At 40.3% G+C, this 25,984-nt stretch overlaps 1 protein-coding gene across 10 annotated transcripts in view; it reads right to left on the bottom strand.

Moving 5' to 3' along the window:
• Window positions 1-436: 436 nt before the first annotated feature.
• Window positions 437-25,984, bottom strand: part of NPNT (nephronectin) — a 76,543-nt gene continuing 50,995 nt past the window's right edge. For 6 of the 10 annotated variants that reach the window (XM_081484073.1, XM_081484080.1, XM_081484091.1 and 3 more), the window contains 5 exons: window positions 12,216-12,302; window positions 11,545-11,643; window positions 4,613-4,869; window positions 3,112-3,202; window positions 437-1,720 (listed from right to left, as the gene is read on the bottom strand). In XM_081484073.1, coding sequence (XP_081340199.1) covers window positions 1,476-1,720; window positions 3,112-3,202; window positions 4,613-4,869; window positions 11,545-11,643; window positions 12,216-12,302 — 779 coding nt within the window. In that variant the 3' untranslated portion in view covers window positions 437-1,475. Of the gene's footprint in view, window positions 1,721-2,573; window positions 3,203-4,612; window positions 4,870-11,544; window positions 11,644-12,215; window positions 12,303-25,984 lie in introns of those variants that run through there. The other 4 variants (XM_081484106.1, XM_081484124.1, XM_081484116.1 and 1 more) reach the window with 3 other exon arrangements.

The following is a 25,984-nucleotide window of genomic DNA, read 5'->3' as shown; positions in this document are numbered from 1 at the left end:
TAGTTTCAGTGTGTCTGTCCTCTGATACCCTCTCACAACACCTACCGTCTTACTTGGGTTTCTCTTACCTTGGACGTGGGGTATCTCTTCACGGCTGCTCTAGCAAAGTGCAGCCGTTGCTCCTTACCTTGGACAAGGGGTATCTATTCACGATGGCCCCTCCTGACCTTGAATGTGGAGTAACTCCTCTCAGCCCTCCTGTGCCCACGCAGCCGCCGCTCCTTGGACCTGGGGTAACTCTTCTCGGCTGAGGCCCCCGGCCTCAGGTGCCGGCTAGCTCCTCTCGGCCGCCACCCCTGATATGGCAATATTTTATTTATCATCTTTGTTACCAATATTCTTGGTATTAAAATGGTTCTACTATAGATGGCTTTTGTGAAAACTCAAATTACCTTGATAATTCTTCCAGTTTAAAAAAAAAAACTCAGACAGTTGGTATTATTAACAGTGTTTTTATTTACAAAGAATTATTTTTATTTGGCTGTTTGGAAAACCACTAACATTTTTCACTTTTAGAAAACATTAAATAATAAACAAGATGTTATACAGTACTTTGGATAACTTCTTCCATCAGTGTAGTGCAATGTATTATTGGCACCTAAAAGTGAAATTTTCTGTTTTCCCCTTTCCTCTCCAGTTGTATGACCAAAAAGGAAATGAATCATTAAAAGTGGATCTAAAGCTGTATTTCCTGGCCCCTAACTCAAAGGGTTACTGATTTACATTCCCCCTCCAGCCCTGCCTCCACCAAGTTAAATGATGAAAGATTCTATAGTCCTATTGTTCCAAAAACAATACCATTTTGTGGGGCTTGGAGATTCCAATTGATAAGAGAAACTTATGCTATTAGATGAAGGAAAGGTCCTGGCAGTGGTGTTGGGCATGGCACTCTTTCTCAGTAGCCAGGTTAAGTTGTCACACACATTGCAGGGAGTTTGCACCAGATAAAAATCTCTCTCAGCTATGTTCTGAGCTATAGTCTCTTTAAAAATTTGAAATTTCATCCATTAAGCAAGTGAAAGGGTTATAACTTTACTAAGAAAAAAATGCACACCACCACATTAGGATGTCACTGATATACTAAAATATCTGCCCATCATACTCTTTTGGAATAAACAGATTTTACATTTTTTCGTATTTTTTTTTGTTTTTGTAACACTTCTAGGCTTGCCATAAAGAGAGAGACTTTTTCATGAGCTCAGCACTGTGGCTTTCCCCCTTTTGATTCCTCTCTATTTGGAGGCCAAGAGGGAAATACCTCAGTTAGGCCTTAGGCTAGTCCGTGTTACTTAGGCCTGGAAATTGTCATTACATAGTAATACAATCAAGATATCTTTGGAGAGATTCTGTAATCTGTTACTCTACCTTGAGGTAAGAACACTTTTAACCATCTTAAATTAATAGAAAAGAATGCCATCAAATTATTTTAAAGTCTCAAAAAAATTCACACTTTTTTAAAAACAAAAGATTCTAATTTAACAACTGTCCCTGCCAGGAAATGCTCCCTCACACTCCAGTCTAAGCCTGTTTCCTCTTGTTCTATTCTTAGTGCATGTGGAGAACAGCTGGTCACCATCCTCTCTGTGCCAACCCTTTATATACTTGAAAACCAGCAATGGTTTGCCCCTCAGTCTTCTCTTCTCCATGCTGAATAATCCCAGTTCCTTTAACTTTTCATCATAGATCTTTTTTTCCAACCCTTTAATCATCTTTGTGATTCCTGGCAAAAACAGCAGAAAATATTTTGATTACTTAATCAGAAATGAAAGCCTCAGGAATAAGTTGCCTTTTAAAAGTTCTGTACGTATATTTTTAAACCTAAAAGTAAACTTTGCAGCGAGGAAATGTAGTTGGGGGCTCATTGATCTTAGAATTCCAATCTTGTCCTGTTGCCCTAGTGTTTGTATGAAACCCATTCCAGCACATCCAACGCCTCAAAGCATGAGATTTGCCTCCTATCCTTTCCTGACGCAACAGCACATAGGTCATGATCTAGACCTGCCTAAATTTATACTGGTTTAAAAATTAGTATGAAAATCAATTCATTGGAGCTTCCCCCATGCTTCCAAACACCCTGCTTCCACAAACTGAACCTTTTCTTCAAAACAACCCGAACTTTCATAACGCTTCTTACAAATTACCAGAAAGAGCTATGTTGTTACGGTAAAAGCCATTGGTTTTCAAGTGTAACCTGAAACAGTGAGGGTTTTATATGTTAACCTCAGTTTGCTGTCTATTACTGAATGGTCTACTGTCCTTTGTAGTGATCAAACTCAATGCCATTAAATTCACCTCCCTATGACCACAACCTGACACGTCTTCCAATTTTCTCTTGCTGCCAATATAAGGTCACGGAACTGGATACCATTCTACCATGTATTTTTTAACTCAAGAGATCACAAGCTGCCTTTCCCTTGCAACTAGAGTCTGTAACTATTAGGAACACATAACTACTTATTACCAATAACACATTTACACAAAACACAATACTACTAACGAGGGATTATGTGCCCACTTTACATAATTGTCTTTAGAAGAAAAATGCAGTTAACAAGAATAAATGCATCTTGATATGTTATACACCCTTCTTTTACAAAAAGAATGGCAGTGAAAGAGTTCAGGTCAGACAAGAACTATCAATACCAAGTGGAGAGGAGAAACCAAATTTCACAAGCACACTGTACAACACATCTTAGGGGAAGTCAATACTACTCGTGGTACAACACTGAACAGATAACAGAATGGCCATTTGCACAGATTTCTTTTGAAACCTTCTCCCTTCTTCTTGCTACAAGAAACACCTTGCAACCAGGATGAAGGATGGTATAGGTCACACACGCCAAAGGCCTTCTTAAGGGACACATCATGAAAGGTTAACACCCAAAAATGACTTTGGACATATCTACAGATGCTCCCCTGTATTTCAAGGAGGGTGTCACTGTTCATTGGGATTGCACAAAAGCAGGCCAGCAAGATGTGGGTCACCAACCAGACTTTCCTGACCCACTCTTTTCCTAGGCCTGATAAGAGGGAGGAGAGGACAGGAAATGAAGGTTGGAAAAAGAGGAGGGAGCAACACGGGGGTTCATTGCTAGTTCTGGAGTTGCTCACGTTCTTCAGAGCAGTGGCCTTTTTTCAAGCTCACATCATCCAATCCAATCTCCCCAGTGTGACCATGCCTTTTTTCACCTTTGAAGATGACCTAGAGAGAGAACGCATACACGGGTCAAGCCTCCTCTGCCCCTTTCCAACACCAGCTCATTTACCAAAATAAAGGCAACCTTTCCCCCAAAACTAAATAGTAAACTTAACAGAAGGAAACACTAGAACAGAGTTGAGAATGTCACTGAAGCTTGCCTTTTGGTAGGTATTTAAGTCATCAGTAGACTGTTCATCAGATCACGTTGCCCAGAATCAGTTCCTCTTTGAAAAGTCATTCTAAACAATAGACTAATTCCATTTAGGAATGATTATGAAGTGGAGACTTTGTCAAAGATTACCAAGGTCATAAGAAAAGAGTGGGATGGAATATAATGGTGTAGAAATGAGGAGCCAAAGATCTGAAAGATCACAATCATGCAGCCTATCTTAGATGTTTTCTAACTCCTCCTCTGGGTTAATTTAACATAGTTTTGTTGCTTAAAATGGAGTAGTACCAAACAAACACCCTAATGAAATCACAGCCTGTTCACTTATGTAAAGACCAAAGTCTTTCCTGCATTATATCTTCTGTAGAGCATCCCTGCTCCTTTTAAAACAGAAACCTGTGTTAGGATGTGAAACAACTTACTGTTTTTTATCTCCAAACAATGTAAATATTAAGAGAAAATTTTCAGAAAAACAGTAAAACAAAATCCAATTCTCTGATAAAAGCTGTCTTCATGGACTCCATCCTTTCTTTTTAAAGCAGTTTCTAGAAACTATACCTCTAAGTATAGATGCAGAATCTCCTAATAATTTTTATAAGTATTGCCGTAAAGACAACACATTTCCCAAATACATTCACTATTTCGGTGGGGTGTTAAACATCTTTTATTGCCACTTATAAATTGATTACTTCAGATAAAATTTATATATTCAATCGAAGCTTTCCCCACATCCTGTCCTAACAAGAATAACACTTTCCAAACATATTGTTCTGGTTCCCACCCAAGGCTGCTTAACTATGATCTCTGAGCCAAAGAGGGGAAAAAAAAACTTTAAAGAAACATTTAAAAAATAACCCACTTTAGGCTAGCTCATGGTAGATTACAGTTTGAAGTATAAGAAATTTGAAGAAAAGGAAAAGCAGGTTAAGTCCACCAGACCCCCACCTTTTGAAGTTTCTGTTAACTTTTTCTAACTTTTGCAACTCCTAAATTTTTTTTTCATTAAAAGTAGGGGCTGTTCACCAGGGTCAGGGGAGAAGTGATCAGAGGTGGCCGTGAAGAACATGTATGAAGGAGTATGGGGGTTAAAGAAAGAAGCAAGAGGCAGGGTCACCACGCCCAGAAAATGCAACAGCCTCCTGCCTGAATTCAGGAAGAGAGGAGGAGGCTTCCACTGCAGACCCCCGAGTTCTCCTCTGAAAGGAAAACCTCCCCGGTTCTGCCTCCCTGGCGGGTCTACTTACGCTCTTGATGTCGGCCCCTCGCAGGGTGATGTGCGTTTGCCTCCAGCCATGGCCACCATTTCTTCCCCACAGGGCTGCTCCGTGGGCACCGTGTTTTCTCACAAACACCTGGAGCGTGCCGGAGTGCAGCCCCGTCACCTTGTGCCTGAATGACAGGCACAGGTCCCCTGCATGCAGGAGGTGGCCGAGAGGGAGCAGCAGGCGGGCGGCCCTTCCCAGTGGGCCTTTGGCTGCTGAGACTGTCAGATACTGTCCACCTGCAGGGGAAGAGCAGGGCCGTGTGTGTGCATGCGCTCAGGTGTCTGCTGGCACCAGGGCGGGGACTGGCGCTTCACTTCTGTCCTTGTAAGCCTCAGGCTGTGCCAGTCATTTGTAAAGAATTGCAGACTTTTGAAGGAGGAAAACAGGACTTAGCTCTATGACTGTCTTAAATTCTGTGGTTTTATTAACAGAGAACACTTTGCTCATGAGGGGTACAGACTATGCCAAGGACAGGCAATAGTTAGTAATCCTAATGCTATAAATATTTCCAGTTAAATATGATCAGACACACACAGGCAAATACACACTCACCACCTCTTGATCCGCATGCATCTACTGCCTGGCTGGTGTGGTGGTTGCATTAAGTTGCCAGGGAGAATTTTCTAGGTGGATTTTCTACTTCCGGCAGTAGAGCCCATGGTGATTTAAAGGGACACTAGATCTGATTATTCTCCCTTCTCCCCACTTAAAAAAAAAAAAAAAATCTCTCAAGGGAAAAGGATCATTTACAAATGAGTTCACTGTGCTTCTCATACCTGACCTTAAGAAGATGTAGAAGTGTTCTGGAAACCTGCCACATCTTCCCAGAGCATCAGTATTACTTGGAGATAAATAGTTTAAAACATGCTTATATGAAAGCAAATCCATAATGATGCAATTAATATATACAATTTCCATTATGTAGACATGAATAGAAAGTGTTAATAAAATCTTTCCCTTTGGAAATGTCACTTTGATGATCTTGGATCCTCAGGGCTACAGCGTTTGCTTCCCCCTATTGTTAGAGGAACTGCAATTAAGGGGGAAAGATTTGAGCAGCAGTGATGTGGGAGGGGGTGCTGCTTCTCAGGACAGGGAAAGCTGCAGGTCATATTTTGAAACTCAGTCCATGTACAAATGACATTCCCCTCAAGCTGTTTTATTGCAACCAATTGAAAAACACACTGATGTCTCGACATCGACTTATCCATACGAAGAATGTGGTTGCAATGCTGAACATGTGTATCTGTTTTGGTAGAAACCCCACTTATATGTCATTGGAAATGATTTCTTAACACAAACTATACAAGACATGACAAGGTTTGGGATGTTATCCTGCAAGTGACTTCTCCTCTACCAAGTCCCCTCTGGGCCTTTAAAGACCCAAAGGGGTGACCTGTGTGTACCTGTGATATGCCATGCTCTGTACAAGTGCTCCACGGGGAGCATCTCAGTCAGCCTGCTAACCAGCCCTTGAGGTGAACACCTCTTAGCTTCTGCATCTGCAAACAAGCCTGAGGTTTTGAGAGGTGACGTTACCCAACATGTCATCCAGCCGCTGTGTAGCTGAGTAACAGTTTGTGTTCAAAACTCCCTGAATACTGGTTCAGCATGGGAATCACTGGTCTCCACATTTCCCTCCTCCAGGAGACTGTGAACTCTTTGTCGTAACCAACTTCTCCCCTAAACCCTGTTACATTCCTAGTACATGGTAGGTGTTTAATGCCATTTGTTGAATTAATGATGATCCAAGAATACAGCAAAAAACAAGAGAACTAAGTCCCTGAGTCATGTACTTGACTCACCAAAAACAAACACAATTTTTGGTACTCCTTCCGCCTCTGTCTTCCCCAAATTAATCCAAACAATATTTTGAGCCAAAATATTTAGATAGATTTAGAATGTCTCCCTGTTAGTCAGCTTTTTGAATCATCACAGGTATTTTGGTTAAGACAAAGATATAAGGTTATTACAGTTAATCTGTAATATTTAAGAAAACCAGGATTATCTTAAGTCCCTGTGGAATGGATACTAATATCACGATACCAGACACTGCCTGCAAACGAGACAATCTAACAAAAACCAAGGAATCCTATGAAGAGTCAAATAATCCTTTTATATAGATACTTAAAATTCTATAAATGAGGTTACAATTGCTCTCCCCCTATAGGGCTACTCTGCAGCCACTAGCAGTTTTTTATTTTGTTTTGTTTTTTAACCACAAAGAATTTTTTCCCTTTTTAATAAGTGGAGCTATTACAAATTTAGAATGGTCGTGAATGGAAAAGTTGATTGAGCATTCCAAACAAACTACCCTATTAAATATTTTCACTTCTGATTCCAAAATACTGGTTTAAATATAAAATTACATTATTTTCATGGATTCAATTTAAAGCATCACAGTATCTAAAGTTGGTTTTGGTCAATAATAGATGCCAGATATACAGGTGATAAAATTTTAATTTCAAACAGATAGGAAATTATATCTATAAAAGGTTACTTACTACAGCATTGTCTGAACTATCCAAAGGCTGGAAACAACTGAAACATCCCTCAGTGGATGGCTGCTTAAATACGTTTAAGGAGTAATGGAGTAACCACCATTTACAAGAGTGAGGGTGCCCTGTATGCAATGATACAGAACAATCTTCAGCAGCAACAGCTAATACTATTTTAATGGTAACTCTGGGCCAGGGACTGCTTTAAATGCTTTACATATGTTTAGCAGACACTACTGAAGTAACTTAACTTGCTCAAGATCAAAGCTAGTAAGTGGTGGTGCCAGGTTACAGCCCAGGCTTTCTGGCTTCAAAGTCCACACTCATGTTAACTCTTAAGATAATATCGTTAAGTGGAAGAAGCAAGGTACAGAAGAGGGGGCTGTTGTGTGGAAAAATATCTCTCTGGAAAGGTAACCAAGAAACGCGTTGCATCTGGGAGCCAGGGTTTAGGAGGGAGCTTTTCTTTTCCTGTTTTCGTGTATTTCAAAATAATGTTTCTTAATGCTACAGTAGACATACTTGTACATACACGCTAGCATATAATTTTATATTTAAATGAATTCCTTGTAGCTCTCAGTAGCAGGCTGAGTCAGTTGCTCTTAACTCTTGATCCCCAGAGACTAGGGTTCCAGGAAAAGGGTCCCAAGTTTAGCCTTGATACTATAGGAGAAGGACGTGTATTCAGGGTCACAGCTACAACATCACATCTATCAGGAGCACACACTCCCTAGAGGATGGATGAATTTCACTAAGTCACAATTAAGTTCAAGACTGAATGTGATAACAAAATCTAATGAGCATGAGGAAGGCAGCTAATAAATGCACTTATTTTGCAGCTATTTCTCAAAGTTGTAAGTTTATTTAATTAAAGCTTGTCTTAGAGATATTAGTATCTAAGAATATTTGCAAATCGGGATCTTGCATAAGAAATACACAACATAAAAATCAGTCATAACTGCAGAAATCCAAACATATGTTCCCCTACAAATGGTATAATCTAGATAGAAAGAAGCAGTTTGGTAATTAGAATAATACACAAAAGTGATTGATTAAATTGCTTATAGTCTTTTTCTGGCCTTAGCATGTGATATACGCACAATCTCACCTAGACTTCCTAGAAGAAAAGTAGGCTCAGAAAGTAAACTTCAATAGTATTTATCATCTGAGTGTGTTAGAATCTGTATATGGTTAGAATTTCCCAATATGTGCTAAAAAAACCCCACCTGCAATTATGCCTTGACATATAAGCTGTATCATCTTTGGTCTTCTAACCCCCTCTTCTAACTCTTTCATCTTTGGTCTTCCCATACATTTTCCAAGATAGAACGCTGCTCTCTGATCTCCTTGGATGACCTGGGATGTTCCATTATGGTTCAGAGGCTCCCAGGGTTCTAATCCAACCCTTGTCCAATTCTCAAAACAACACCTTGTCATGTGTCGCCCAGTCCAAGGTCTCCACTGACAACCCCCTGATCTCTCTTTATGGCTCTGACTATGGGAAAGTTCTGACAGTGAGCAAAAGTCAGCCCCCCTGTAATTTTTTACCTACTGATCCAAGTTCTTATCCCCTTGTGGTCACAGAACAACTGAGATAGATGTTGCTGGTCATATATTTGAAAAGCTGCCCTGTTCCATTATTTCTACTCCAGGCTAAACATTCTGGGTTCCTGGGTTTCTCACCTGTTTTTCTATAAGCTTTGAGATACCCTTCCACCAAGGTCATACTTTTCCAAGTCACTGACAATTACGTCTCTTCTCTGACTGGTAAGAACCAAAGTGTATTTTCCATTCTAGAAAAAAAGACCTATTTTTATGGAAATGACCCAACTTTCCAGCAGCAACGACACAGGGTCCACTCACATTGATTTTATCCACTAAAACTCTTAAGTCTTTCACGCTTACTGCTAAGTCACATCCTTCCATTCCCACAGTTGTGTGGGTTGTTCAAGAGCTACACTATGAATTCATCTTCAGGAGATGCCGCCTCTTAAGTGTGGCCCACTGGTCTAATCTTTGAAGGCTGTTTGTGTCGGCACACACAGTTGCTTTCTCCCTTGGCTTTAAGTTATCCACAGATTGGTTAGTATGCCTTCAACATCCAGTTCATCCAAGTTGTTGGCAGAAATCTGGAGCAACCCCAGAAAAGCATCTTTGAGGGGCCAGAGCCAATGAGCAGGAGCTATTATTTACCCAGGCAGCCACCATTCCTTTGCACTTGTTCCGTATTATCACAGCCAAAGGACCATTTCAGACCTTTTTCTGTCTACCATTCTAATTGCCAATCCTCTTTTCATTTTTCTCTGGGAGGGCAAGTGGATTTGGGGGGAGGGGGGCGGGTCACAGCAAATTTAAATATTTACATATGTGATAAATAATAAAAACTGTTGAAAAGTACTAAATTGGTTCTAAAAGACAGTATTTAAATTCTAAAAAGTCAAATATTTTACACGGGCTGTTTACAGACAATGAATTCTGAGTTGAGTGTGAATTACTCTCCCCAGTGTACCTTACTTAAAACAGTTATTCATTATGATCATGAGCATTATTCACCATTTTATCACATCTGGTTGCTAAAGATCCTTCCTTCTGTAGCATACTACTCCAGGTCAGTGGTCACTCAAATCTCCAGGCCTGAGACGTGCTAATCAGATCATGCACACAATCCCAGGACAGGGAGGCCAGGCTGGATGGGGAAAACCTCAGTAATGCTGCAGGGGTTGTGGGCACTGAACTGCTGAGGTGGCTGCATGGGCAGGACAGAGAGGCCTGGATGGGAAGTCTGTTCTTTAGCTCTGTAGCCTTAGAAAACTGATGTAACCTCTGGGCCTTTGTGAAATAAAAACATTACTTCCACAGGGTAGATAAGAGGATTAAATAAAACTGAGATGATGAATGAGTCAGGACTGTAGTAGGTATCAAATGAATGTTGATTTCTCCCTTATTCACAGTTATCTATGACATTAATAATAATGTCATCTGTCTCAGAGCTAACCTTAAATTAAGTGAGAATGAGAGAGATTATACTGGTATGTGTGTGTGAGATTAAAAATTATAGCTAAATCTAGAAACCTCTCTGAATTTATTGGGTACTTATTTTTAAAGTGAAAGTGTTAGTTGTTCAGTCATGTCTGACTCTTTGTGACCCCATGGATTGTAGCCCATCAGGCTCTTCTGTCCATGGAATTCCCCAGGCAGGAATACTGAAGTGGGTTGCCATTCCCCTCTCCAGGCAATCTTCCCAATCCAGGGACTGAACCCGGGTCTCCCACATTGCAGGCAGATTCTTTACCATCTGAACCACAAGGGAATTTTTTAAAAGCTTACCTCAAATTTCATTTTTTAAATATCTCTAACATTTCAGTCTTAGGGGGTCTAATGAATGTATTTTTGCCCCAAACCTTTAATAACTTGCTACTCAAAATGTACATGAGGGATGAACCTGAAAGTATCCCCAGGAAGTATGAGAAATGCATGAAAACCTACATTTTAACAAGGTCTCCGGCTGATTTGTATGCACACTGACCACTAAGAAGAGCTGGTTTTAATAGAGCATATCCTCAAGCTAACCTTTACATGTTCTGTGCTCTATCTCTATAGCTGGGATAGTATTGAGGAACTAGGCTTTTAAAGTGGTTTGCATCTTTCATTCCTGAGTCTAGAATCAGGAGTGTAAAAAGGAAAAAAAAAGAAACCAAACTTCTCACCCTTCCATTAAGTTTGACCCGCCCATAAAAGATTAACTACTAAAGGGAGGGGGGGAAACCAACAACAACATGTAGCTTTGTTTCCTGAAATAAGACGACAAAACATGTTGTAATTTCTGAAACTTTAGATTCGTAGGACATGTATAATTTAAAAGTCTTAATTTTCCAAGGGTCTATATTTCCATCTACCTTTCCAATAACATTCTCTTGTGGAATAAGTGGTGGTAATTTATAACTCATTTCTCCAGCATCCAAATTAGACTGAAAATTAGATTGTGAGAGATATTCACAACTTCACAGAAATTTCCACTGTTTCCTTCTACTGTTATCTTAAAGAAAGACATAATCAAGAAAACAACCAGGGACTATATGATGGCTGCTGTACCATGATGTTATTTTAATACTTGGGGAGGGGGCACTACACATAACTTTATATTTTAGAATGAGTCTACATGTTTTATATTTACACCAAGCTGTTTTGAGAGAGATTAGCTGGACTTTTAATAAATTACTTGTCTACTTATAATTCTAATTGCTAGCTAACAAATTCAGTTCACCTAAAAAAAATGGAAGATGAATGCTGGACACACTTTCTTTTCTATTAAGTAAACACAGAGCTATGTTACAGTATCCTTGATTTGCGGAACTGGGGTCCTCAGATAGGATCCAGCTGAAATGTGTACCAGGGTTAGACGAATGGCTTTACCTGCTGGATCCCTCACTGGTTCCCAGTGCACGTCACTGTCTTTTTCCCGGATCCATCCACAAAGCCCATGATCAAAATTACAACTGTGTATCAGAACACCTGCAAGGAAATTACCAGAAAGATGAGTAAACCACAAACCCAAGGGCTAACAACAAAAAAAGTCTTATGAACTAGGAGTATCTGTCCAAGTGTTCTCTCCTGTCCACATTTAAATATCCCACCAGAAGGTCTGTCCATGAGATCAAAAGGAAATCACATGAATCCTTTCTCAGCACAACTGTGCAGCAGTGCTCAGCTGTAAAAGTAGAACACACCATTGCTGCCAAATTATGACCTTGTTACATCATCACTTATAAAATATGACTTCCTCCTCAGCTTAATGCTGCTTCAATATTTTTTTAAAAGAAGATAATGACAATTCACTGTTTTTGCTCAACTGATCTAACTACAGGGGAAACCAAGTGGTAAAAAAAAAAAAATGTACAATTTTCTCAGATGTAGCCAAACAATATACAATTTAAAAGCTGCTTTACTTAAAGCTGATTCAGGTTGTTGTAAAGCAGAAACTAACACAACATGGTAAAGCAATTATCCTCCAATTTTAAAAAAATGTTATTTTAATAAAATAGAAATAGTGTTATTATAACAGTACTAAGAATATGGGGATCTACCTGGATCATCCTTTGCTTCATCATCTGCACTGACTCCTCTTTCAATTTCAAATATTTCAAACAAATCATTTGAAGGCTGCCGTGGAACTGCAAGAGAGATGCATTTTGTTCAGTTTCAATGAGGCATTGACAAAGAGGCATTACCTTTAACAATGGGGGAAAGACGTAGGTATTACACTCATCTGGAAATTCCAAAATATTTCATCACAGTTCATATGAGGATTCATAAAGTTTGTTCTAGAGAGATCTTATAACATTTATCTGGGTACAATTTTAATAAATGGGTTTCAAAAGCTTCTAAAATTCAACATAAAATACATTAAAAAAAAGTATCTGAAAAATACATTTTAAAACAGCTACCAATTTCTAGCAAAATATCTCTATGAAATTCTAAAATTTGTCTATGAAAGATACATTATGGACTCTAAGTCTGTTTTAATGGGGGGGCGGGATGCCTGTAATTGCAGCGAATGGTTTAACTTTCTAACCAAAGCATGAACTCATCTCCAGTGAACTCTGCATCTGCTATGGGCTTCAGGGCTTAAGCAGGTTCCCTTGCTCCTTCTAGATCAAATCCAAACTCCTTAGCACAGTGTTCACAATCCACTCCCTAAAACACACAGTACTGCCCAAACATGCTGTCATGTTCACCTCTCTGACCCTGTGCCCAGCCTGGGATGCTCTTCTTCCTCCTAATTAACCAGTCTAACCTCCCCTCTCTGTTACCAAAAAAAATATTTTTTTAGTTGCTCAGGCGTGTCTGACTCTTTGCCATCCCATGGACTGTAGCCTGCCTGGCTCTTCTGTCCATGGGATTCTCCAGGCAAGATCTCTGTTCAAAGATCAGCATAAACACCACTAAGTCTAAGTTGCTTCAGTTGTGTCCGACTCTGTGCGACCCCATAGACGACAGCCCACCAGGCTCTGCCGTCCCTGGGATTCTCCAGGCAAGAATACTGGAGTGGGTTGCCATTTCCTTCTCCAGTGCGTGAAAGGGAAAAGTGAAAGTGAAGTCGCTCAGTCGTGTCCGACTCTTAGCGACCCCATGGACTGTAGCCTACGAGGCTCCTCCGTCCATGGGATTTTCCAGGCAAGAGTACTGGAGTGGGGTGCCATTGCCTTCTCCCAACACCACTAGCCAGGTGAAAACTCTAACATTCTGAGTGAATTCAACTCTTCTCCCTTGTACTCTGATGGCTCATATTTACATGCTGCTATTCCACTCTTTCCTAAAGAACTACAGTCATTTACACACATGTGTGTTTCTCCGTCTACTGGCTTCTGAAGTCCTGGAGGGCATCAATCGTGTCTTATTCATGTCTTATTCATTTCATCATTCGTGTATTACTCATTTCCAGGGCTGAACCTAGTGACAGGCATTCAGTAAGCATTTGTTGAGCAAATGGGAAGATCTTGTCAGAAGCCCATGTACACTTTAAAAATGGATTCATATACATTTATTTACTCCTTCAACATACATCTAATTGCCATACATATGCCACGCCCTGGGTGAGGTCCCGAGGAGACAGACTGCACAGGAACAAGAAGGACCTGGCCCCCGCGGAGCCTGCATTCTAATGGGAGAGGCAAATTTTACACGTAGAATTTAGGACACTACAACTCCAAATTCTAATGAAAACTAGCATGGAAAAGCAGCAGATGATATCAGGGAGAGTAGCTGGGCTGGGAGTGAGGAGTGTGAGAGAATGTTGGTGGTAGTGGAGGGGATTCTTGGCCCAAGACCAGGGAATCCTCCCTTTTCTTTGCCAGAACTTAAATTAATTAGCTCTATTTTTATAAGGCAGGGAGTAAAGATGTAGAACACCATGGAACAGACATCAGTCAAAAGGGTTCTTTTTCAATAATGTTCCAATTATTTTTAGCAATAATTTTTAAAATTAAGTAACAAACCCGTAATATTTGCCCTGATTTTTTTAGCTTACTGCTTTTGAAGTTTTTCTTTTCTATTTTTTTTTTTGCAAAAGTCTAAACACTGAAGCCCCTTTCTCATCCACTCTCCCATCACATATACCCATCTAAAATACAGCCTCAGATGGATGGAAGCAGAGAGGCTAGTTAATGGACAAGATCTTGGGACACTTTTACACCCAAATGACTGACAGCAAAGTCGTCCAATTCTAGGTTTCCTTTCCTCATCTGGGGTTCTGAGGGGCAATCCACTTCTTATGACTAGAAATATTACAGGGTTGTAGGCACATGTGTTTCATTTCTCATGACATAGAGAAAGTTTTTTTAAAAAAAAACCAAATCCATAGAACAATCACTTTTTTGTTCCCTTCTCTGTTATAGCTTATACAAATCATCTCTGGACTAAAACAGCTCAAATTTTACATTACCATATTTTAAGGGCATTATGAAGGTTTATCAGCCTCTGTTTCTCTAAATGAAGGACATCACATGCTAAGTAGAGTCTTGGTGCAGAGGGGGAGGACAGGACAAAGGTTTCCTGGCACGAGGGCCTGTTTTATCAAGGAGGTCCTCTCTAAGCAAGCACTGTTCAGTCCGAGAGGGAAAGAAGATGGAACCTTCCAAGCTAAAAGCAAAGTGCTGGAGACGGGGAAGAGGGAGTGTTTAAGGCAATGAGTACAAAGAAGGGGCTCGGGAATATGAGAGAAAGGTATTCACAGGGTCTGGAGGATGCTCAGAAATGAAGAAAGTGGGAGGGATGGAGGTTAAAAGTAAGGGATGAGACCACACGTTTGGAAAACAGCCACTCAAAGAATTAGTCATCTAACAACCTGTGAGGTGCCAGATGGTTCATTAGTATTTTAGGCACTTGGTTTCCAAGAACCATTTAATTTAGCAGTGGATGGTCATGCCCACCTTCATTGCAATTCACTGGGAAGTATGCCAAGGAATTTAGACCTAAAACGCTCAGCAGCTATTAGTTCTTACAATTTTGTGCGCTGCAGTCTGTAGCTCTGCTAAATTTTCACCGAATCCTCCTTCCTTACACACACCAGTATGGACTGGTAAGGCTGTTCCACTGAAGTGTCAAGAGAAGGTTCACTACCCACCCCCTGGTATATTTTACAGTTTATATAAAAATTTAAATGAAATGATTTCTACTATGTACAAGAAAAACAAATGAACAAAGAAAAAAACAGACTAGAAAAAACAGTGATGAGATGCACACTCCCATGCTTCACACTTACATGGTCAATTAATATATGGCCAAGGAACCAAGAATCTACAGTGTGGAAAGAACAGTTTCCTCAATAAAAAATGTTGGGAAAACTGGATGGCCACATGCAAAAAAAAAAAAAAAGTGAAACTGGATCATTATCACACACACAAAATTACAGAATGGGTTAAAGACTCCCCAGGGAACAGGGGGCTGACCGGAAGACAGATGCATGAACATCTCTGAGACGAGATGCTTACACTGCGACCTGCAGGATGAGTTACTGTGAGCTGGTGCCCTAGAGACTGAGCAGGTATGAACGTGAACATCATTCCAGGGGCAGAGCTCATGGTGGGGAGGGGGAAAGAAGGGAGGGCTCCAAATAAAGCTAGAGGTGCAGGCAGATTCTGCAGGGCCTTTTACAGCACTGTGAAGACTGTGGACTTTATTCCGGTTGAAACTGAAGTCTCGAAGATGGTACCAGAGGGGCGCCAAGATCAGGTACAGCATTCTGGCTGGAGCATAGAGGATGATCGGGGGGAGTGGCTGTCAAAGGGCAGTCAGGACCACAATTAACATCAACCAAAGAATGTTTTCATATACTCTTCAGATGATTTCCTAAAAAATTTTCTTCCATTAGTCATCGTTTTATCCACCGAAACCTACCTCTTATAATCTTATGAACTAAAATAAAGAGAAGGAACAGTACTGAAGCCAACGGACAGCCAGATAAAATGTGGTTGGATGGAGTTGTCAGGGGCCTAGGATGTTCCTAATGGCTGGGGGACATAGGAGCCCTGAAGCCTGCAGAAGAACTGGCCACACAGATAAGCCAAAAGCTTCTTAAAAGGAACTCTGCCCAGGATGTTCTATTAAGTATGTTTTCCTCAAGGATAATAGTATTAATATATAACCTGTTTTCATAAATGAGGTTTCCCCAAAAGTCAACTGAATCTTTTTACCAAAAAACATTAAAATTAAGCACAGTGACATATATACACTACTATGTATAAGTGTTAGTTGCCTAGTCGTGTCTGACTGTTTGTGACCCCGTGGACTGGGGCCCATCCAGCTCCTCTGTCCTCGGAATTCTCCAGGCAAGAATACTGGAGTGGGCTGCCACTTCCTCCTCCAGGGGATCTTCCCGACCCAGGGACTGAACCTGGGTCTCCCGCCCTGCGGGCAGACTCTTTACCGACTAAGCCACCAGGGAAGCCCCTAAAGCCTATGGATAAAATGGATAACCAATGAGAACCTACTATATAGCACAGGGAACTCTGCTCAATTTTCACTGGTGGCCTAAATGGGCAGGAAACCCAAGAAAGAGATATATGTACACATACAGCTGATTCACTTTGCTGTACAGCAGAGACTAAGGCAACACTGTAAAGCAAGTAAACTCCAATTGAAAAAAAAAAAAGGTAAGCCCAGTGAAGTCAATGTAAATATTATCCCACACACCTACTACCAGACTTCTTTCAAAGAGTAACTACTATGGCAGAATGTAAGCACTATTTATTAAAGGTAGGTTTACAAATTCTGTTTCTGTTCCAGGGTGGCTCCCATGACATTACCCAGGCCAGTTCTGGCATTTGTTTTAGGACTAGAAGATTAAAGATAACACTGTCTTAAATTCTTTCTATACTTAGGGGTTTAGTTCATCTGGAGAAAATGGTACATATGTAACTTCTCTAATATTCTGAAGGCTCTTTCTTGTGGCAAAAGTGGGGATGAATGACAAGGGCTTTAAGAGGCTATCTCTTGCCTCTCTCTGCTCCCCTCCTTTCTCCTCTCCCTCTGCCCCACCTCCCTCTCTCCCCTGCCCCCTTCTTCCTTCTCCAGATGAAGAACATACACAGTACAGCTTTAAATCACCAGAAGGAAGCAAATAAAAAGATTAGAAAAGAGATTCTGAAATTTCCTTAACTACCTTAGAGAAAATTCTCAGTCGTCTACTGATCACGAACAAAACGCAAAGGGTTGCTGAGCTCCACAGAAATAAGCCCCACTGTGCCAAAGCTTTCACTGTGTGGGAAAAATCCCAAAGGTTCAAAATACACCTTTGGGCTGAGAGTAAAGAACAGAACTGGGAAAAATTAAATCTCTAGTGAAAGGTAGGAACACAGACACAGCTAACAATAATCAGCCCCATTTTTGAAATTCCCCTATTTCTCTTCTAGTAAGGTTTCAGGATGATTTGAAGTACTTGCCTAGGGCCGCACCAGGAGAAGAGAATGTCTAAGAGATGGCTTTTCTCTAAGTATGAACATAAGGGTGATGACTCATCTTTTCTAGGTCAGAGATCACTGGACAAGGAATGTGGAGGCAAAGAACAAGGAAGAGAGGAGGGGTGGGAGGCAAAAGACAGCATCTCAGACTCCTTGCCTTTCATCCCCACTCTGTTATCTCTGAAGATCCCTAGGTTTTACCACCAGAAATGTTTTGTCCCTTTGCTTTCTTAAAAGCCAAAGGAAGTTAGAAGGTGAGGACTGAGTCTGAGCCCTGGAACAGAACACAGGTGGTACCATAGCCGACAATTTGACTATTGCTGCCTGGATGAGTATAGCACCAATACTCTGGGTGACACAGAAGCCCACCTACTGTGAGGGACAGGCCTTGATGCCCTTGGGACTAATGAATCACTTTAAAGGAAAAGGGAAAGCTTTTATTATTTCTGATATTTTGAAGACTCATAAGTTTCCCATCTAGATAGATTCATCTCTGAAAAGGCTGTCATCACTATTTGCTCAGTAAAGAAGTTGAGGTGATACTCTCTCTGGTTTAACATTACCACTGTTCAATTAGGTACCATAAACACCTAAAAAAATAAAACAGGATATTCCAATTATTTGGTCACAAGTAATGAAACATGATAAAAAGCATCAGAAAAATATAAACTCAAAACTAGAACACAAAATAAGGCTGTGTTTTTATGAGTTAAGTGGGAAATGTTTTCATCACCATGTAAATGAATTCAATAATATCAACAGAAGTAGTACAGCTTTTGGGTATTGAGTTCTTATTGTATGCCAAACACTACGGTATGAGTTTTACAAGCACTCTCTCACCTGATTTTCACAACAGCCCAATGAAGCAGATATTGTTATTATCCCCACTTACAGACAAGGAAGCAAAGGCATGGGAAGATTTTGTAACATGCTGCAAATCACAGAGTGGCTATGAGCAAAGTATTTTTCATTACAACTCTAAATGTGCACAGCAACTCAACAAAAAAAATCTGATCTCTGACTTTGGTCATGTTCACCAAGAACTCAATTTATACCTTCCGGAGAGAGCTATTTTTTTTTAACAGCCAACACAGGATCCAATTAAAATATAAATAAAATGCCTTGAAAACTTGCAGAATTCACAGCATTCGAACCTGACCTTCAAGCAGTCCTTCAAAACATTTGCTGAAATTTCATCTTCAGGGAGATGTCAGACATTTTCCCAGGGTCTCTCTAGGCCTTACGGTCTACTAGAAAGCAAACTAGTTTGAAGACCTTTTCACCCCTCAGCAGAAACAATCTTTTTACTCATCACCACACAGAATCAGAAAAGAGATCACATTTCCATGACTATGGAACAATGTGATCACACCAGCCACAGACTCTGTAAAATCCGTAAAAGGGAAAAGAGAGAGAGAACTTGTGGACAGGAGGCAGCCAAGCAGCAATCATTAAAGTACAAACAACTCTGTCTTACTGATGGTGCTTGGAATTTCAACACTCAGTCATGATCTAGAATATTACAGCAACAATGAGTCTGGTTTTCTGATATGGCCACTCTTAAAAGCACCTAATACATATTACATTATATTCTATAATCTTTATTCTGCAACACTTTCCTTCTTGATATGGCCCAGATGCTATATGCTATGTTTTAGGCACTGCTGCTGCTGCTGCTGCGTCGCTTCAGTCATGTCCGACTCTGTGCGACCCCATAGACGGCAGCCCACCAGGCTCTGCCGTCCCTGGGATTCTCCAGGCAAGAATACTGGAGTGGGTTGCCATTTCCTTCTCCAGTACATGAAAGGGAAAAGTGAAAGTGAAGTCGCTCAGTCGTGTCCGACTCTCAGAGACCCCATGGACTGTAGCCCACCAGGCTCCTCCATCCATGGGATTTTCCAGGCAAGAGTACTGGAGGTTTTAGACACAAGTGTTAAATATTAAACAACCCATGTGTGCACGCTCCATCGCTCAGTCATGTCCAAATCTTTGCAACTCCATGGACTGTAGCCCACCAGGCTCCTCTATCCATGGGATTCTCCAGGCGAGTAGACTGGAGTGGGTTGCCATGCCCTCCTCCAGGGGCTCTTTCAGACCCAGGGATAAAACCGAATCTCTTGCACTGCAGGTGGAACAAACCACAGCTAGCTTTGTCTCCATTCAAGGCATGGTTCTGCTGTACTGAGTTGTCATTGTGTTTTAGGGAGCCCTCCTCTTTGGTAAAGAACTTGCCTGCAATGCAGGAGATCCAGGTTTGATTCTTGGGTCAGGAAGATCCCTGGAGAAGCAAATGGCAACCTCCTCCAGTATTCTTGCCTGGAGAATCCCATGGATAGAGAAGCCTGGCAAGCACAGTCCATGGGGTTGCAAGAGTTGGACACAACTTAGAGACTAAACCACCACCACCACTCTTCAGTGCAGTCAGCAGATCAGCAGATCCCTACTTGTGAGCTTGTGAAACATGCAGAATCTCAGATCCTCACCTAGACCCACTGAATCAAAGTTTTCATTTTTAACACAGTCTGTCTGATTTATACACACACTGAAGACTGAGACATGCCTCCCCAGAAAGTCCAATTTAGGTAATGTGTGGATTAGGACTCTACATCTTAAATAAGTACCCTAAGTTACTCTGGTTCAACTGGTCTTCTGATAACACTCTGAGAAAAATCTACTTCCTGATCCCGGTGCTATTATATTCCTTGCAGAGCTTTCTAGTTAAAACTGGACAAATCTGAAATGCTCAATTATAAAGAAATTTTGAAAGGTTAAAAATAGAAGTTAACAAAACTTTGATTGAGTTTTTAAAAACCAGCAAGTTCTAATACAGTTAACATGATTCACCATCAACATTCCCTGGGATACTTTTTCAAAACACAAAACTCTCTTGCTGGGAGAGTGGGATTCTACGGAAGACAGTGAAGGACAGGGAAGCCTGGCATGCTTGGGGTCGGTCGCAAAGAGTTGCGCATGACTTAGCGACTGAACAACAACAACCCTCTCCTAAGGAATGACTGTTATAATAAATTACTGTGACCAGTGACAGTGGGGATGGGAAGATTAAAAATCACTGCATGAGAATAACAAAAAGACAATGAAAATCACACCAAACATCAACAACTGGATAGATCCATGGTTACTATTTTGGTCTTTTTTCTTCCAGATGTTTGTATTCATCCAGACATAGGAAGATGTGTATTTTATACCTAATTGGGATCAAATGGTATACCCAGTTCTGTATATTCTCTTTCATTTAACATTTTTATAAAATAAGTACTTTTCCAAGTCAGTGAACATTTTTTTAGAAAAAGAAATCAATGCATAATATTTCACTGTATTGCTAGACTGGAATTGCATTTTTCCCTAACGTCCTTTACTTTGGGTTCTATACAGCATTTTTCTTTTTTTCTCTGCTCTGGGATACCTTCTACTGCTCTGATACCAGATTTTTGTCTTTGGTCTTCAACCTTTTAGCAATCCCCTGCAGCACACCTCTGGTATCCAGACAGGCAGCCCACCAGTTAAATCTGCCTTTCTTGCTCTAAATCTGCCCAATAATTTTCTGTCCTCCCTACACCCCCTTACTACATCCCCACCAGGCTCTTTGAGTCCAGGATCAACCCACTGGTTTCAGATACCACGCAAATGAGAGCTAATGGGAGAAGGCTATTGGGTTTGTGGTCTCTATAAGTCTTAGTTCAGCCCAGCCTGATCTGAAGTGGGCGATAATGAACTCTGATCCCAACAGTTAAATAATCCCACGGTTAAATCCATTTGGGAAATGATGCACATTATATGCCTCTTCAAGAGATTCACAATGACCACTAGCATATTGAAAAGCCCTAAACTTAACAAACCTATTTAAGTTGACTAAACCTGCAGGCTTACTCAGTTGCTCAGTCACGTCCAGACTCTTTGTGACCCCACAGACTGTAGCCTGCCAGGCTCCTCTGTTCATGGGATTTCCCAAGCAAGAATACTGGAGTGGCTTGCCATTTCCTCCTCCAGGGGATCTTCTCAACCCAGAGATCGAACCTGAATCTCTTGTCTCCTGTGTTGGCAGGCAGTTTCTTCACCACTGCGTCACCTGGGAAGCCCTGACTAAATGTAGGATCTCAATTTATTCAACCTCAGAACTTTTTAAGGTATACACTTGGCTAGTATCCCAGAAAACTAATGTTCTATGAAACACACTTTGAAAAGCATCGGTCTGTCCCATCAGTGGAGGAATAAGAATTTCATGCTGTATCAGGTAACTTTGAAAGTGAAAGTGTCAGTCCTTCAGTCGTGTTCAACTCTTTGCTTCCCTGTAGACTATAGTTCACCAGGCTCCTCTGTCCATGGGATCCTCCAGGCAAGAATGCTGGAGTGGGTTGCCATTTCCTTCTCCGGAGGATCTTCCCAACCCAGGGATCGAACTCAGGTCTTTCTCTTTACATTGAAAGATATATATATTTAATGGAAGAGGTTGTTAAACAGAACTTTTCTTTATAATATGAAGTCTTCATGTGTGTATGCATGTGTAGGTATGTATTGTCCCCCAAGAAAAGACTATAAAGATATTCTAAAAGGAAACCAAAGAAGAAAAAAACTATAACCTGTAGTTTACACCTCTTCAATATTGTCAGATATTGAGGGCTGATGGACACAGCCCTCAATGGTCATTGTCTCCAAAACCCATCTCCTGCATTGCAAGCAGATTCTTTACCATCTGAGCCACCAGGGAAGCCCATCAGGAAACTTCAGTGTTGCTTAAATCAAGCTAGGGCTAGTCCTGCAAATATATCTGATTGTGATTCTGTTCACACAATCTGAAAAACCTAGGGTTCCTCATGTTGAAAATTTTAAAACACACATGCTTAATATTCTAAATCACACATAAAAGTTATTGTCTTGATCACATATTATTTAAAGGCTCCCCATCACAGTCATTCTTATAAAATACAGCAATCTTTTACATTTCACAGTATTTAATAATTCACAAACGTTTTTACTTGTATTATGTTTGATCCCTGAAGCACTCTATGAGAATGGATGGCTCTATGAGAATGCTAAATACCACCGCCATTTAACAGATGAGAACATTTAGGTAGAAAACAGTAATCTGTCCAAAGTCACTGAACTCATACATAACAGAGGTAAGAATCAAAACCGCATCTTCTGATTCAATGTATTCTGTCCTCAACAGTAGCTAAAAACCTCTCATTTTCATATGCCTCAGTCATACTCTTTTCCAATATCTTTTGACTGTTTTTCAACATCATGCTTAAAAATTTAGATTTAGTTTTCCAGAGAATGTTTTATTTTAAAAGCTACATTAAGCTTCATCAGCCTAAGAGAAAGACCATAAGTCTGAAATAAATTAGATTATTTGGGGATAGACTATAAGAATCAGTAGTCTACTGAATAGTTGAGAAATAGTTGAATCCAATACAAAAATCCATTTCACTTCATTCAATAAATATTTTTGAGAGCCTACTGTGTACCAGGCATTATACAACCCACCTAAGGGGAAAAGCACCTGGTGATTAAATACCTGCCCATAAGCCTGCACTATAATATACCTGGCAACCGAGGGGAAAGATTTAGATTAGAAGAATGTGTTTTAAAAATTCCCCTTGTAATCACTACCAGCTCAGATCTGACTATTATGTATCTTTGGACCCCGCGTTTTAAGACAGACTGGGGAAGCAAAGAATGTTTAAAGGACAAGGCAAAAAGATTGCAAAGTAGGTTAAAAAGTTATATTTCTAAGAAAAGATTTATGAACAGGAATTGCTGTTCGTAAAAGAAGAAACTGTTCACAAAGAAGAAAACAGTTGTGTGATTTCCTAAGATGGGGTTTGGAGACAATGACCACTGAGGGCTGTGTCCATCAGCCCTCAATACCTGAACAATATTGAAGAGGTGTAAACTATAGGTTATAGTTTTTTTCTTCTTTGGTTTCCTTTTAGAATATAGTCTTTTCTTGGGGGACAATACATACCTACACATGCATACACACATAAACACTTCATATTATAAAGAAAAGTTCTGTTTAACAACCTCTTCCATTAAACATATATATCTTTCAATGTAAAGAAAAATACAGTTGAAGTAAGGGGCTATTTGGAGACTGCCCAACAGTGGCTGTAACTAACATCACCTGAAAATTCATGAAATGAGGAGAGCCCAAGTCTGTTCTCAGACCAGTGGAGAATAAGGATGGCTTAAGAAATTATGAACTTGGGCAAACTCCAGGAGATAGTGAGGGACAGGGAGGCCTGATGTGCTGTGGTCTATGAGGCTGCAAAGACTCAGACACGACTTAGTGACTGAACAACAACAACAGCAAGAAATTATTATGCCAGAAATGAAGAAAATATCCCATGAATAAATGGTGTTGAACTAATATAGTGCTAAGGTTCCTCTGTTTTCACAGTGAATGAATCCCAGTTGTTTGTTCTGAATTAAAATCTTAGAACTACTCCCTTATTTGGAATATATGCTATAGTCTCCAGAGAGCAAATTAAGAAGCTTCCAAAATATCCTCATCCACGCTAATTTAACCAGCAGCTATGACTGAAGATGAACTGAGAGTGGAATTTAATTTTTGGCAGGAGTATCCCAAAGCAGACACGCTATCTGCAGCATCCAACAGCCTTGGCATGGGATCAAGGTAATTCTTTCTGAGGGCAAGTCTTTAAGATCACACTCTCTTAGAACGAGTGCTCTCAAACATCATTGGAGCCCTACATCTCCCCAGTTTTATCCTGCTAAATCCTATGGGCGAACTTCAATGTTATTTTTAAATTCACATGTGTGTTGGTATAGAGAGGAATAATGGGAAGAAAGAGACTTTAAAAAAAGATAACACATTAAAAGGCTCAAAAAGAGGTTGAACAAAGCAAATTTTGTTCTGGTAATAAGGGGACAACCTCGTCCCCCCTTTCAAAACTTCTTTACCTACAGTCTCTATCTCCGTTGACACCCATTAAAAATCTGGAATCGTGAATCCAACCTGGCTCTCATATAGATCTAACCACCAGTTTACAGTAAATACGAGGGGTAGTTGGCCAGTTTTTCTCGTCAATCCTTGGCTCAACCTGCCAGTCTGTTGGTAGTTTTTGCATGTGCTATGCTGCTTCCTACCGTTGCACCCCTGTTGTGTTGTGCCTGTGAACCACGCCTCCCTTTTTTTAATATCCTTTGCCCCATTTCACTCAAGAAGCCTCCCCATTCCCCAAACTGTCCCTGGCCAGTTAGGTATCCCTCTTCTTTACCTCCACTTATCTCCCACTAATTAAGTACTATAGTTACCTTCAGGGCAACTGTCTTTTCCATCAGAGTATATGCTTTTCTGTTTTACCTTCGTAAGCCCAGTGCCTAATACAGGGCCTGGCATTCTAAAACGTACTGAAAATGTTTACTGGTTGAATGAATGAACACTTAGGAGGGGAGTCCAGGAAGGGGAACACATGTAAACCCATGGCTGATTCATGTCAATGTATGGCAAAAACTACTACAATATTGTAAAGTAATTAGCCCCCAACTAAAATAAATACATTTATTAAAAAAAAAAAAAAGTTAAATGGCATGTGCTATATTAAGCTCCCCATCTCTGAAAGTTTTCAAGTAAATTTGAACAGGTTAGGAGAATTCTCATACTGAACAGGAGCCAGGATCTACTTATTCTTTTCATTTCCATTCATATTCTTAGTTGCCCAATTGACAGACTTTGATATAGCTCTTTATAATATGTAACAATAGGGACATATGACTTATACTATGTATAACTAATTCTTATTCAAGACATGGCTTGTGGCTAACACAAAAGACCACAAACAGCCAAAGCAATCCTGAGAAAGAAGAACAAGGTGGTAGGCGCACACTTTAAGCTATACTAGAAAGATACAGTCATCTAACAGTACGGTACTGGCATAAAAACAGACATTGAGACCAATGGAACAAAATCAGGAGTTAAAAAAATAAACCCAAGCATATAGGTCAAATAACATTTGACAAGGGACCCAAGAATACTTAATGGAGAAAATTCAGTCTCTTTATAAATGGTGCTGGGAAAACTGGATAATCACAGGTAAAAGAATGAATCCAGACCCTTATCTTATACTACTCACAAAAATTAGCTTGAAATGAATTCAAGACTTGAACAAAAGACCTGAAACCACAAAACCCCTAGAAGAAAACAGGAAGAAAGTTCCTCAACATGGGTCTTAGCAATGATTTCCTTTGATGGGACCTAAAGCACAAGCAAGAAAATAATAAGCAGGATAACATTAAACTAGAAAGCTTCTGCACAGCAAAAGAAACCATCGACAGAATGAAGAGACAGCCTAAAGAATGAGGAAAAATATTTGCAAATCATATATCTGGCAAGGGGGTTAGTATCTAAAATA

This window comes from Giraffa tippelskirchi, chromosome 1, assembly GCF_054371585.1.
Source record: "Giraffa tippelskirchi isolate mGirTip1 chromosome 1, T2T-mGirTip1v1.2.pri, whole genome shotgun sequence".
Classification (NCBI taxonomy): Eukaryota; Metazoa; Chordata; class Mammalia; order Artiodactyla; family Giraffidae; genus Giraffa; species Giraffa tippelskirchi.
This window is presented reverse-complemented; position numbering and strand designations above follow the sequence as displayed.